Genomic DNA, 12,452 nt, shown 5'->3' on the forward strand with positions numbered 1-12,452 from the left:
GGGACCTTTATTTTGAAGGCGAATCACGCACCCGCAGCCTTTTGAAACGCCTTCGCAGTGTTTTGCTTCACGCTTCTGAAATGCCTGGAGGATAAAAACATTGGTTGCTCACAGGTAGGAAGCAAAATTCATAATACTTTTCTTTAGAAAAAGCCGAACCCGATGTATAAGGTCACATAGTTGGTTATCAACAAAGAAATGTAAATGCAAATTTTCTCCTGATATGTCTGACAGTAATTATGAAATTATTTAGACGTGACACTCCAAATGACATTGGCTGTGTCTTAAAACCTAGTGAGCTCAGCTGGCTACCTGGGCAGCACCTATGTTGCCCAAAAGTGCGGTCTAAGTAGGCTTCTCACTAGGTAGCCTACATTGGTGTCTGCTCTCTAGGTAAACATTGTTTGTTTGTTAGGTAAAGTACTGAATGCACTTTGCCTGTCCATCACATCCTAACCCCTTTTTCGCCCTAGGACCTTATTTCAGCCCTCAGGGGTCTTCAGAGGCCATGGGGGGGAATACACGTGTGTTTGGAGCAGATGAGTTCATATCAGAGCTCTGTCACACTAATGTAGACAGACCATTTCCTCTGTGGCAGAATGGCACCATCAGTCCCTGTGTTAACCAGCTTTTGTTGGGATCACTAGCACATGCTATTATTGCCACCATCAGTGCCTGTTACATTAGTGTCCCCAGGTGAGTTAAAGCTATTATATAAGGCTTATGCTGGTATATACACTAGCATCAGCAAGTTTCCAGTTTCAACATTGAATCTCTTGAGCATCAAATCAGTATATTTTTGAATGGTTAAATAAGAGAAGATTTCTGAAAGATCATGTGATAATGAAGACTGAAGTAATGATGCTAAAAATGTGTTGCCATCACAGAAATAAATTACATTTTAAAATATATTAAAATAGAAAACAGTTATTTTCAATTGTAGTTACTTCACAATATTACTATTTTCTGTATTTTTATCAAATAAATGTGGCCTTTGTGGGCCTAAGATACTTTTTTTTCGCTTCAAAACATTAAAAAAAAGCCTTACCAACCCCAAACTTTTGAATGGTAGTGTTACTAGTGTATATAGAAAAATCTCAAAGTGAAAGTCAATATGTCATGAAATTGCATAAAACCCAATTTTATTCTAAAGGGTCAAGCTGTTTCGCTATAAAGGTTCAAGATGGTCATTCAGATTTGCTGTGCTGACCAACAGAAAAATGATTGTTTTGAAAGTGAGCTGCCTATTTGGCTAAAATTTAAGCCTAAAATTTGCCAAAATTTTGTAAATGTGACCACAACTTTAGTCATAATCCAATCAATTCTCTCTTTCCTCTCAGAAATACATCAGATAATGGATTTAAAGTGGGTTGCATTTGATATTGACTTTCATTATTTTAATTATGTTGATGTCAAAATACTTTTTATATATACTGTATATAATTATTGTTTTATTACCTACAGACTCACCGATATTGTATCCTCCCTTCCCATTGGCTGGGGCTTCAGGACAGCATCGACCGTGCTGTTGGCTCTCTTATTTTTTGGAGACTTGGTCCTGGTTTTTGAACTCCAGGCTCCAGACATTTATCTGGATGTCTTAGCCGATGGATGTGGTATACTGGCCTGGATGGTTCATTTTGGGGCCGTTTTGGCCTTACAAAAGACAATGTACAGAAGGACTCGAGGTCCTGCTGTGCTTCCTTTGCTCCTTATTCTCTCCATCCCTAATCTAGCTTTTATCCTCACTGCCTACATCCAAGAAATCAATCATGTTGGAGTCTCAGAGCCTCTGCTGGTTGTCCGTCTCGCTCTAACAGTAACCAGGGCTGCTCTGGTGCTTGTCTACCTCTTTGGTTATATCTTTCCCTGTTACAGAAATAATCAAAGGGACCTTCTGTCTTGTAATGCAGAAGATGAAGATCCATTGATTGTCTCCTTTGAACCCAATGAAGGGGTGACTGTAGCCGAGGATGGCTGCAGCTGGCTGTCCAGGCTGCTGTACCTGTGGCTGAACCCTTTGCTGAAGCGAGGTAAACGTGGAGAGCTGAAGAGGCCATGTGACGTCTTCCAGCTGCCACTTCACCTACGCACCAAAGCAGTCAATCTCCGGTTCTACCAGTGTTGGCAGAAATGTCTCCATCCAAGAGGTCAGAAACAGCCTGTGAGACTGGATAGACTTTCAAGAGGAAACCTGCAGGACAACTCTTGGAGTGAGGCAGAGCCGGAGAGGATATGTGAAGGAACGCGACATGATGTCAAACTTCTGCAAGTGTTGCACAAGGCCTTTGGTCTACGCTACTACCTGCTGGGTGTGTTGAAGTTAGTAGCTAGTATGCTAGCTTTTGCAGGACCCCTGCTTCTCGGTCAGTTGGTGGGTTTCATGGAGACTGAGGGGGCACCACTGAGCAAGGGTGTGTGGTGTACCGTGGGACTGTTTGCTAGTACATTTCTTGCTGCCCTGCTGAGGAACGTCTTTGTTTATGAAGTGTCAAAGGTTGCGTTAGAGGCTCGGGCTGCTGTGATTTCCACCATATACAGCAAAGCTCTAAAAGTCAGTGCGCCTGCTCTGGCTCGCTTCAACATGGGCGAGGTTGTCAACTTCATGAGCACAGACACAGACCGTGTGGTGAATTTCTTCAACAGCTTCCATGAAGTTTGGAGTCTTCCCTTCCAGTTTGTCCTTGCACTTTACCTGCTTTACCTACAGGTGGGCGTGGCCTTCTTAGGAGGAGTGGCCGTGGCCGTGCTGCTCGTGCCTTTGAATAAAGTCTTGGCTTCCCGAATTCTGGAAAACAATAAACAAATGCTGCTACACAAGGATGGGAGAGTGAAGGTGGGACTGTTTTGTATATATAAATCTAATGATCTGGAATCAATCATGGAATAGTTCACCAAAAAATGAAAATTACTCTCAAGCTGACCTAGTTGTATATGACATTCTTCTTTCAGACGAATACAATCTGAGGCTCTTCCAAGCTTGAAAATGGTAGTGAATGGCTGTATGTCTTTGGAAGCCCATCAAAGTGCATATATTCATAATTAAAGTGCTCCACGTGTCCTCCGGGGTTAAAAAGGCCTTCTAAAGCGATTCGTTTAAAACTTTATCGACGAAAATAAGTAGCTTCTGGCAAGCGACAGTACGCATCGATTTAGGCCAAAAGAGTAACACACTTAAACGTGACGCATAATGTAATGACAAATGCGGTTGCCCAGCCCTGTTTATTTGACTTCAATTGCCGCCATTACGCTGTGGATATTTTTCTTACACGAACACATCGCTTCACTTCAGAAGGCCTTTATTAACCCCTGAAGACCCATGGAGCACTTTTATGATGGATAGATGCGCTTTGATGGACTTCCAAAGACATACAGCCATTCACTGCCATTGTCTGCCATTATCAAGCTTGAAAGAGCCAGGACGTTCGGACAACTCTGACTGTATTTGTCTGAAAGAAGAATGTCATGTACACCTGAGATGGCTTCAGGGTGAGTAAAAGTTATTTTTGGGTGAACTATCCCTTTAAGCCTTGTCCCAGACTAAAATGCATGTTTTAGCTTAAAGCAACTTGCACAGACATATCTTAAAATATGCCTTTTACACTGTTTCATCTCAAGATGCACACCGTAATGTTTTACATATGGCATGTTTTTAAAAGCCACCTACATGCCCTAATTGAACTAAGGCCTAATCCTGGCTTAATCTAAGCTCTGTCTGTGAAACCGGGTTAGTATGTCTTTTGAATTTGGCTTTAAGTAAACGCACTACCATTCAAAAGTTTGGGGTGATTAAGATTTTTTTTTTTTCTTCTGAGAGAGAGAGTGATATTAATACTTTTATTCAGCAAGGATGCATTAAATTAATCAAAAGTGACAGTAAAATACTTTTATAGTGTTACAAACTATTTCTATTTCATACATATATATATATGTACTACCGGTCAAAAGTTTTAGATCAGTAAGTTTTTTTATGTTTTTAAAAGAAGTCTCTTCTGCTCACCAAGGCTGCAATTATTTGATTAAAAAATAAAAAAACAGTAATATTGTGAAATAATATTACAATTTAAAACAGCTGTTTTCTATGTGAATATATAGTGAAGTGTAATTTATTCCTGTGATCAAAGCTGAATTTACAGCATCATTACTCCAGTCTTCAGTGTCACATGATACTACAGAAATTATTAAAATATGATGCTCAAGAAACATTTATGATTATTATCCATGTTCAAAACAGTTTTTTAAATTTTTATTTCAGGATTCTTTGATGAATAGAAAGTTCAAAAGAACAGAATTGATCTGAAATGGAAAGCTTTTGTAACATTAATCACTATACCAGTCAAAAGTTTGGGGTCAGTAAGAATTTATTTTTTATTTTTGGGGGAAAGAAATTAGAAAATACTTTTATTCATCAAGGATGAGTTAAATTGATCAAAAGTTACAGTAAAGACATTTATAATGTTAGAGGTTACATTTTAAATAAATGCTGTTCTTTTGAACTTTCTATTCATCATAGAATTTTGGGGGGAAAATGCTACACGACTGTTTTCAACAATGAAAATAATAATTTATGATTTTTGAGCATAAAATCAGCATATTAGAATGATTTCTGAAGGGTCATGTGACACTGAAAACTGATGTGTAATCAGCAACAGTAATAATGTTGAAAATTCAGCTTTCAAATTAGATTTTAAAATATATTAATATAGAAAACAGTCATTTTAAATTGTCATAATATTTCACAATATTACTGTTTGTCATTTTTTTCCATCAAATAAAGCAGCCTTGGTGAGCAGAAGAGATTTAAAAACATAAACAATCTTACTGATCTAAAACTTTTGACCGGTAGTGTATTTCTTCCAAAAACATTTAAAAATTTTGCCAACCCCAGACTTTTAACAGGAATGTAATGCAGTTGTTCTCAACCAGGGGGCCTTAGATGACTTAGATGATTTACACAAATGCAAGACAAAAGAAGCATTAAAAAAGAGCTAAAATGTCTAAAAATCAGACCTTCTAGAGCTGTCTAGACCAGGTAAAATGTAAATGAATAAAATTTTTATATAATAAAAAAGTAAAGCTTTAAATATTTTATAGGGTTTTAATTAAATAAAAATTATTTGAAAAAAAAAAAAAAACATTATTCATTAAATCATCTGGAGAAGTCATGGGGACTTTTAAATATTGTTGTTGATGACAGGAGGCTTGAGATTAAAAAGGTTTTCTACCGCTAGTGCTTCCAGTGGATAATCACATGTCTGATGTCTTTTGTCTAAAGCTAATGACAGAGATGCTCCTTGGAATTCGGGTCCTTAAGTACTATAATTGGGAGGAGCACTTCACTCAAAAGATTGCGGAGGCCCGGAAAAAAGAGCTCCATCACCTGAAAGTTCTGAAGTACTTAGATGCTGTATGTGTGTACACCTGGGCTGCTCTGCCCGTGGTCGTCTCCATCCTCACATTCATCACATACGTCCTGCTGGGAAACAATCTCACTGCTGCCAAGGTACGTAGGTCACACTTTAAAGGGATACTCCACCATTTTCTTCACATTAAACTATGTTATTCCCTTGCCTTGATCCATACCACTCTCGTCTCAGTGTGTGCACTCATTCGCTCTAGAACTAAGCTTAGCCAATTAGGATCCAAACAGAGAAACGACCAAACACCTCCACATTTTCCCTACTATTTACACGCTTAGAAAAGTGCAACGTTTTATTTTGTGTCACCATTCTAGATCGAGTTGCACTACTCGTGTAACTGTATTTAAATAGGGAAAATGTGGAGGTTGCATCACTATTTGGATCCTAATGAATAAACTGGACTAAGCTAAGTGCTATCAAAGTTTCACAAGCAAGAAAGAGCGATTTACGAGACAAGAGAGGTATGCATCAACTCATCCTAGTTAAGGGAATAACAGTTTAATATAAAAAACGATGGAGTATCCCTTTAAATAATTACACTGGCTTAAATACAACAGCTGTCGCATAGTCTTCTTTTTTAAGTGTAATATACCACAGCTTGGAATGTTTCTGTAAAGGGGAAGAGAGTCTGCTCTGCATTTAAATATTACTGCATTTTCTTTGGCAGGTGTTTAGTACACTGGCTCTTGTGGGGATGCTCATTCTTCCTCTCAATGCCTTTCCCTGGGTGCTGAATGGAACTCTGGAAGCTAAAGTGTCATTAGACCGTATTCAGCGCTTCCTCACCCTACAGGATCAGGACCTCACCGTCTATTACACTCAAGGTACCTGACCTATTTCTTAAAGCTACACTGTGTAACTCTTTTAGTTTATTCTTAGCTAAAAACACTTAGTTCTTTCGAAAATATATGTGCTCATTAATGTATATTTACTTCGTTCAAGTAATAAAGTATTCTCGTGAGTGTATAATATGCCATTGAAAATACATACGGGTAAGGGGTTCTAATGTCGGTCGCCATGTTGCCCCTAAATCTTGAAAGTACATTAGCCAAAGAGGGACATACCCGGTAACTCAAGCTTCGCCTTTCGCGTTTACGTTTGAGTTAACACTCATGGACGAGGTCGAACTGGAAGCCATGTTAATCTTGAACTGCATTGGCCACTGTAAGAGTTAAAACGAAATCAGAATTGAGAGGAACAGAAACTAATATTCACTGGATGGTCATATACCTTTTCACCACTAGATGGGGGGAAAAATCACACAGTGTAGCTTTAAAGGTTAAAATAGTCCAGAGCACAACCCAAAAAGTAATTTTATGTTTTTCTCATTGATTATACTGTTATAACATGGCTTTCTGGAATACTTTATTCTGATGCTGGGTTTCTGTTGATTAAAAAGCTGATAATTATTTGAAATCATTAATTAAATTTTTTAATAAATAATTGTAAAAAAAACTGACATGTGATGTGACATTATCTGATGTTGGAGAACCATAAACATGCAAATGTGTTTTTAAATGACTGAAATATAGAAAATAACTGAAATGAAATGACCTGAAATGGAATAACAACTGAAATGAAATGTAAATACAAGTAAAGGGGTTTCAATGGCAAAAAAAAGTTTAGGAATCACTATTCTTAACATGGCATCGTGACTTTTGCGTAAACATACATGCCACTTTCAAGTCAAGTGGCGTGTTATCTATACGCATTGTTGAGCTATCTGCGTGTATGTCTACGCCGCTAAATGTCCGAGTGATTCCGCGTGTATGTACACGTCGTTAAATGTCCGAGCAAAACGAAGCAAAATGTAGATATACTTTCCTAGGATGGTAGGGGAAGACTCATAAATCGTATTAACCCCAGTGAAAACTGATTACGCATGTTGATAGCACGGCAAAAATGGAAATACGAATGGGCGTGTCATACATACGCCATTTCATTAGCTCAGTCTGCTATTCTGATTCATCAGTGTTTTTGTTTTGTTTTCTTATTACTTGTCAATTAAACATGGTCACCTAAATGAAACTCTTTATGTTGGCAAATTCATATAATTAATAACAACATTGATGAATAGATTTATTTAGAATATTTGATATCTGTCATTTATTTTTCTGCAGTGTGTCCTGAGGACCCTCTGTCTGCTGTTCAGATGGACCAGGCGAGTTTCTCCTGGAAGCAGCCAGTGGATTCAGATTCTGTCAGTGTGCCTGATGACAAGACAGAGGATGGGTCACCACCACCACCACCTCACAGCTTTTATCTGAATGCACTTAATCTCAGCGTTAAAAGGGTATGTGGTGAAGGAGGAGTAGCTAGGCATTGTGCTTTAGTTGGACCAATAGTAGCTCAAATGTTTCACCTTGATCAATAGAGAGAGAAGAATCTCCCTTAAAAAAGTTTTTTTTGGTTGTTTCTTCAAATATTTTGTCACAGGTTTGAATAATGGAAAAGTATGTTAGTTTGTATATGTCTTTGCTTTCTGGTTCCAGGGCTCTCTGGTGGCTGTGGTGGGAAAAGTTGGTTGTGGGAAAAGTTCCTTGTTGGCTGCCATAACTGGAGAGCTTACCAGGTACAAATTCATAAAATCTTTACTGCCCTACAAAGACCACAGGCAGTAACTTCATTTTTCTTCAAAAATGAGTTATTGATGTTTTTGGGACATTCAAGTCCTCCTTTATCGTGTGGATAAGTATCTTGAGTCAATTCCGTTGTATTTTCGAGAAAATAATGGGTTATCTTAACAGCAACTTACAAAAGCACAGGAGAAACCAAGGCAGAACGCCGTAACACCAGTTACCTTTCTTTACCTTTGTTTTGGTACGCTCAACTCTGCTATTGTTTAGCCATTGTTTAGAAGTTACTGTGCCGGCCTGGAGTTACGGTATTCTCCCTTTGTTTTACTTTCCATTTAAATTCGCAAAATAGGCCTGTTGAGATGGCTTTGAAACGTAGACATTAAGGTCAAGTAACACAACAGATACATTAGACAAAGACATTAGACAGATTGCAATCTAGCTAGCTAGCAGCCTATAGCAAAAATATGCTAGTCCGCTATCCAATAATTTAAATAGGCTACCAAACTGCTCCATATAACAAAGCAATTGTAAATCATCCAAAATAAATGCCATGATCACTAGATTATAAACAGGTGTTACTATTATCAGCAACCAAATATTTATAATGTGGAAGTTATTGCCAGTTTCCTTGGTGTGACTTCTTCTCACTTTTTGCAGATAATACAAAGGCAGAGTACAAAGTTTGAGCGCAAGATTTTTTTCATTTCATATTTTTATTACTAAAATATCTAATTGCTAGATTTCCAGTGTCGTACCTATCATTAACTTGGCTGGACAACTAAATATCTTTAAGGCATTGTTCTCAGTTCCACACTCTAGCAAGTTAAGGTATTTTGCCTTTGTATGGCAATGTGCAAAATACCAGAACAATATATTTAGGAAGTAACTCTTCAAGGCAATTTAAATATAAAATATATGCACTTCTGTTTACAAATTTAGAGTCTGTAATTTTTTTTAAATAATTTCTATTAACAAAATAATGATTTTGTTTTTGAAAGAAGTCTCGAATGCTCACCAAGGCAGCATTTATTAGATCAAAACTACAGTAAAAACAGTAATATTGTGAAATATTATTACAATTTAAAATAACTGTTTTCTGTTTGAATGTATTTTTTTATATTTATAAATGTTATTTATTCCTGTGATGCAAAGCTACATTTCCAAAATTTTTACTCCAGTCTTCAGTGTCACATGATCCTTCAGATTTGTTGCTCAATGAATAAACACTTATTATTAACAATGTTGAAAACAGTTGTGCTGCTTAATATTTTGTGGAAGTCATGATACTTTTAGTTAATGGATGGGAAGTTATATAGTAATATAATAGTAAAATATTGTACATACAATAGCACAAATAGTAATATTTTCTAACATAATGTCTTTACTGTAATTTTTATTACATCCTTGCATTTTTCAATATTTAAATATTGATATTTAAAGGACTCTAATTACACATTCTTCATTAATATGTGGTTTTGTCTCCTGTAGGTGTGGAGGGGAAGTATCAGTTCAGGGAAGAGAACAGGGATTTGGATTGGCCGCCCAGGAGTCATGGATCCAGCATGCAACAGTGAAGGACAACATTCTTTTTGGCAGAGACTTTGACAGCATTTTCTACCAAGCTGTGATTGAGGCCTGTGCCCTTGCTGATGACCTAAATGTGGGTGTATATCGAGCTATCTTTATTTTGCGTGCAGTTTTTCTTATGAATTGCTTGTTTGAAATCTATGGAAAGTTCTAACTGACTCTGAGCTGTGCTATTTTGTTCAGATCCTGCCCGGTGGTGATCAGACAGAAGTGGGAGAGAATGGTGTGACTCTGAGCGGAGGACAGAAAAGCCGCCTCGCTTTGGCCCGGGCTGTTTATATGGTGCAAGTTTTGTTGTTTTTGCTTTTTTAAATTTCATATAAGATGTTTGTGATACTCTAAAAGGCCCAAACAGAAAGTTCTAACAGATGTGGTCAGAAATATGATATGTGTATTTATAGTGCATTTTATATTTCAGGATAAAGAAATCTATTTGCTGGATGATCCTTTAGCAGCTGTGGATGCTGATGTTGCCCACCATCTCATGGAGAAATGCATCTTGGGAATTCTCAAAAACAAGACCAGAATTCTTTGTACTCATCGGATAGAGTTTGTGGATAAGGCAGACGTGGTGGTGCTGATGGACAATGGGATGATTGTAAAAACAGGTACCAATCGTCACAGGCATGCCCTCTTTGCTATTTACTGTCAAAAACAGGAATTATTAATGAATTGACTTGAACTCTCTGCTTTGTCTGTTTTTGTGGTTAAGGGACACCAAATGAGGTGCTTTCTTTGGTAAAACCCCCTAAAGACAGCAAGAACAACAGCAATGCTAAGGAGAAAGGTACTGATACTTTTCAAATGAGTGAGCGAACCATTTCCATTTTTATTATTGGTGCACTTCAACTGTGATTATGAAAAATAAATCTTTCTCAGATGCTATAGTCAGAGAGGAGGTGGAGGCCAATGAGCCGGCGCTAGAATCAGAGCTAAGGATGTTTGGGGAGGAGCAGAAGCAAATGGGAAAGCTGTCCTGGGCCGTGTACTGCTCCTTTTGGAGAGCAGTGGGTGGATGCTTGGCTGTAGCTATTCTGCTCTCCCTTTTCCTAATGCAAGGTACTAACAACTGTATCAATATGTAAGATTGATCACTGTAAGATAATCACTGCACTACTGTACAGTCAATGCTTTGATTTGCTTTATACAGCCACCAAAAATGTGTCCGACTGGTGGCTCTCTCACTGGATTTCACATATGAAGGACAATGCGACTGAGCTGGTGTTACTGTCAGCTGATCCCCTCTTGACTCTGACTATCCTGTCTCCCGAGACACTTATGTGAGTTACACATTTCGTTAAATATTTTTTCATGTTATTTACACTTCCATATAAAAGTTTTGGTGTCATTAATATTGAAAGAAGCATCTTCTGCTCACCAAGGCTGTATTTATTTTATCAAAAATACAGTAAAATTGTTGTGAAATATTATTGATGCATGCAGACGAGCAATGAATATGTCAGAGATCAAACTTGAGTAAGGAATAAAACATTTTATTAAATATAAAAGGCAACAAATGAATTGAGTAAATATTCAATTTGTATTAGGATATAGTAAGTTTCAAGATAAGATAGAAATATAATACATTTCAAAGTAGTGTATCTAATAGATGAATTTTGTGAAGATCAGAGGGTAAAAAGGAAGAAAGGCCCAAAAGAAGTGAGATATATGCAGAATGTAAAGAGAGGAAAAAGAGAACAGGGTAACACTTTATTTCAAGGTGAGTTTAGTAACATGTTACACTACTTACTACAATAATAACAGTAAATTGCATAATTACAAGTAACTAATTTTAAACCAAACCCAAACCGTAACTTTATAAGTACATGTAATTAATTAATATTACTCTTATTTGAGTAATTACAATGGAACTACATCATCTTAAAATACGTTGTCATGAGAAGAAGCTCAGAGTCTTCTGAAACAATATTTTATATGCTGTGCTTATGTAACAAAGAGACTATGGAAAGTAAATTTTATCGCTTTAATTCTGAAGTCTATTAATAACCATGTGAATTTAACCATTTTGAAAAACTCTTAAAAATCTACTGCCTTGATCAGCACAAATAGGTATCTTTTGAAACCTTAGAGTCTGATTAACTGATTAATATTTTTTTTTTCATAATTTCTGAAATATATTTTTGTACTATGTACTGTAAAATGTCAAAAATATTATACAGCTTAGTCATATGTCACTTGTCATTTGAAAGGTCTCACGAAGGAGAATACAAGCATAATTGTTTTGGCCTTTACCTAAACTTGAGCAACTTTTTGTAGTTGAAGCCCCCCCAGACCCATACGTAAATAATTTACAGATACTGCATTTGTCAATTTTTTGAGCAATTTTTTGTAGTTGAAGCCCCCCAAGACCCATATGTAAATAATTTACAGATATTGCATTTGTCAAAATTTTGCTTGTAACTTCATAAAACATGCTCAGATCGTGGCAAAGCATTATTTACAGCAGATTCTCCTGATTTAAAAAAAAGGGCCCAAACTAGTTTTTTGTAGAGGCATTACATGAAGTCAAATAAGAAAGTTATGAAAAATTTCTCTTGACCACACTTTTTTGTCTTTTATCGGCAGTTTCTCAGCATGGGAATGTCCAATTTTTTTTTCTCAGAATTTAAAATATTTTCTATCTATTATACTATCAAACAATACATGGCTTAGTACTCTCCTTGCCATATTTTTGGAGTTATAAGTCTTTACTTTTGTGTATGTCACTATATACAAAATAACTCAAAATATGCCTTTAGGTCTTAAATGGTTAAAATTCGTTGTTCTTCTCTTGCTACCATTTAAGGCTGCACTAAAGACAAAATGCATCCTATCAGGTCTTATTAGGTTACCATGTCTTTGTACG

At 36.8% G+C, this 12,452-nt stretch overlaps 1 protein-coding gene across 1 annotated transcript in view; it reads left to right on the forward strand.

The window, feature by feature from the left end:
• abcc10 (ATP binding cassette subfamily C member 10) overlaps nt 1-12,452 on the forward strand; it is a 20,445-nt gene continuing 7,993 nt past the window's right edge. The window contains exons 1-13 of the mRNA XM_039657567.2: nt 1-114; nt 474-696; nt 1,465-2,836; nt 5,276-5,503; nt 6,088-6,244; nt 7,541-7,713; nt 7,913-7,992; nt 9,488-9,659; nt 9,770-9,868; nt 10,005-10,194; nt 10,299-10,373; nt 10,466-10,645; nt 10,737-10,866. Coding sequence (XP_039513501.2) covers nt 509-696; nt 1,465-2,836; nt 5,276-5,503; nt 6,088-6,244; nt 7,541-7,713; nt 7,913-7,992; nt 9,488-9,659; nt 9,770-9,868; nt 10,005-10,194; nt 10,299-10,373; nt 10,466-10,645; nt 10,737-10,866 — 3,044 coding nt within the window. The 5' untranslated portion in view covers nt 1-114; nt 474-508. The remainder of the gene's footprint in view (nt 115-473; nt 697-1,464; nt 2,837-5,275; nt 5,504-6,087; nt 6,245-7,540; nt 7,714-7,912; nt 7,993-9,487; nt 9,660-9,769; nt 9,869-10,004; nt 10,195-10,298; nt 10,374-10,465; nt 10,646-10,736; nt 10,867-12,452) is intronic.

This window comes from Pimephales promelas, chromosome 21 (assembly GCF_988280905.1).
Source record: "Pimephales promelas chromosome 21, fPimPro1.hap1.1, whole genome shotgun sequence".
NCBI classification, from domain to species: Eukaryota; Metazoa; Chordata; class Actinopteri; order Cypriniformes; family Leuciscidae; genus Pimephales; species Pimephales promelas.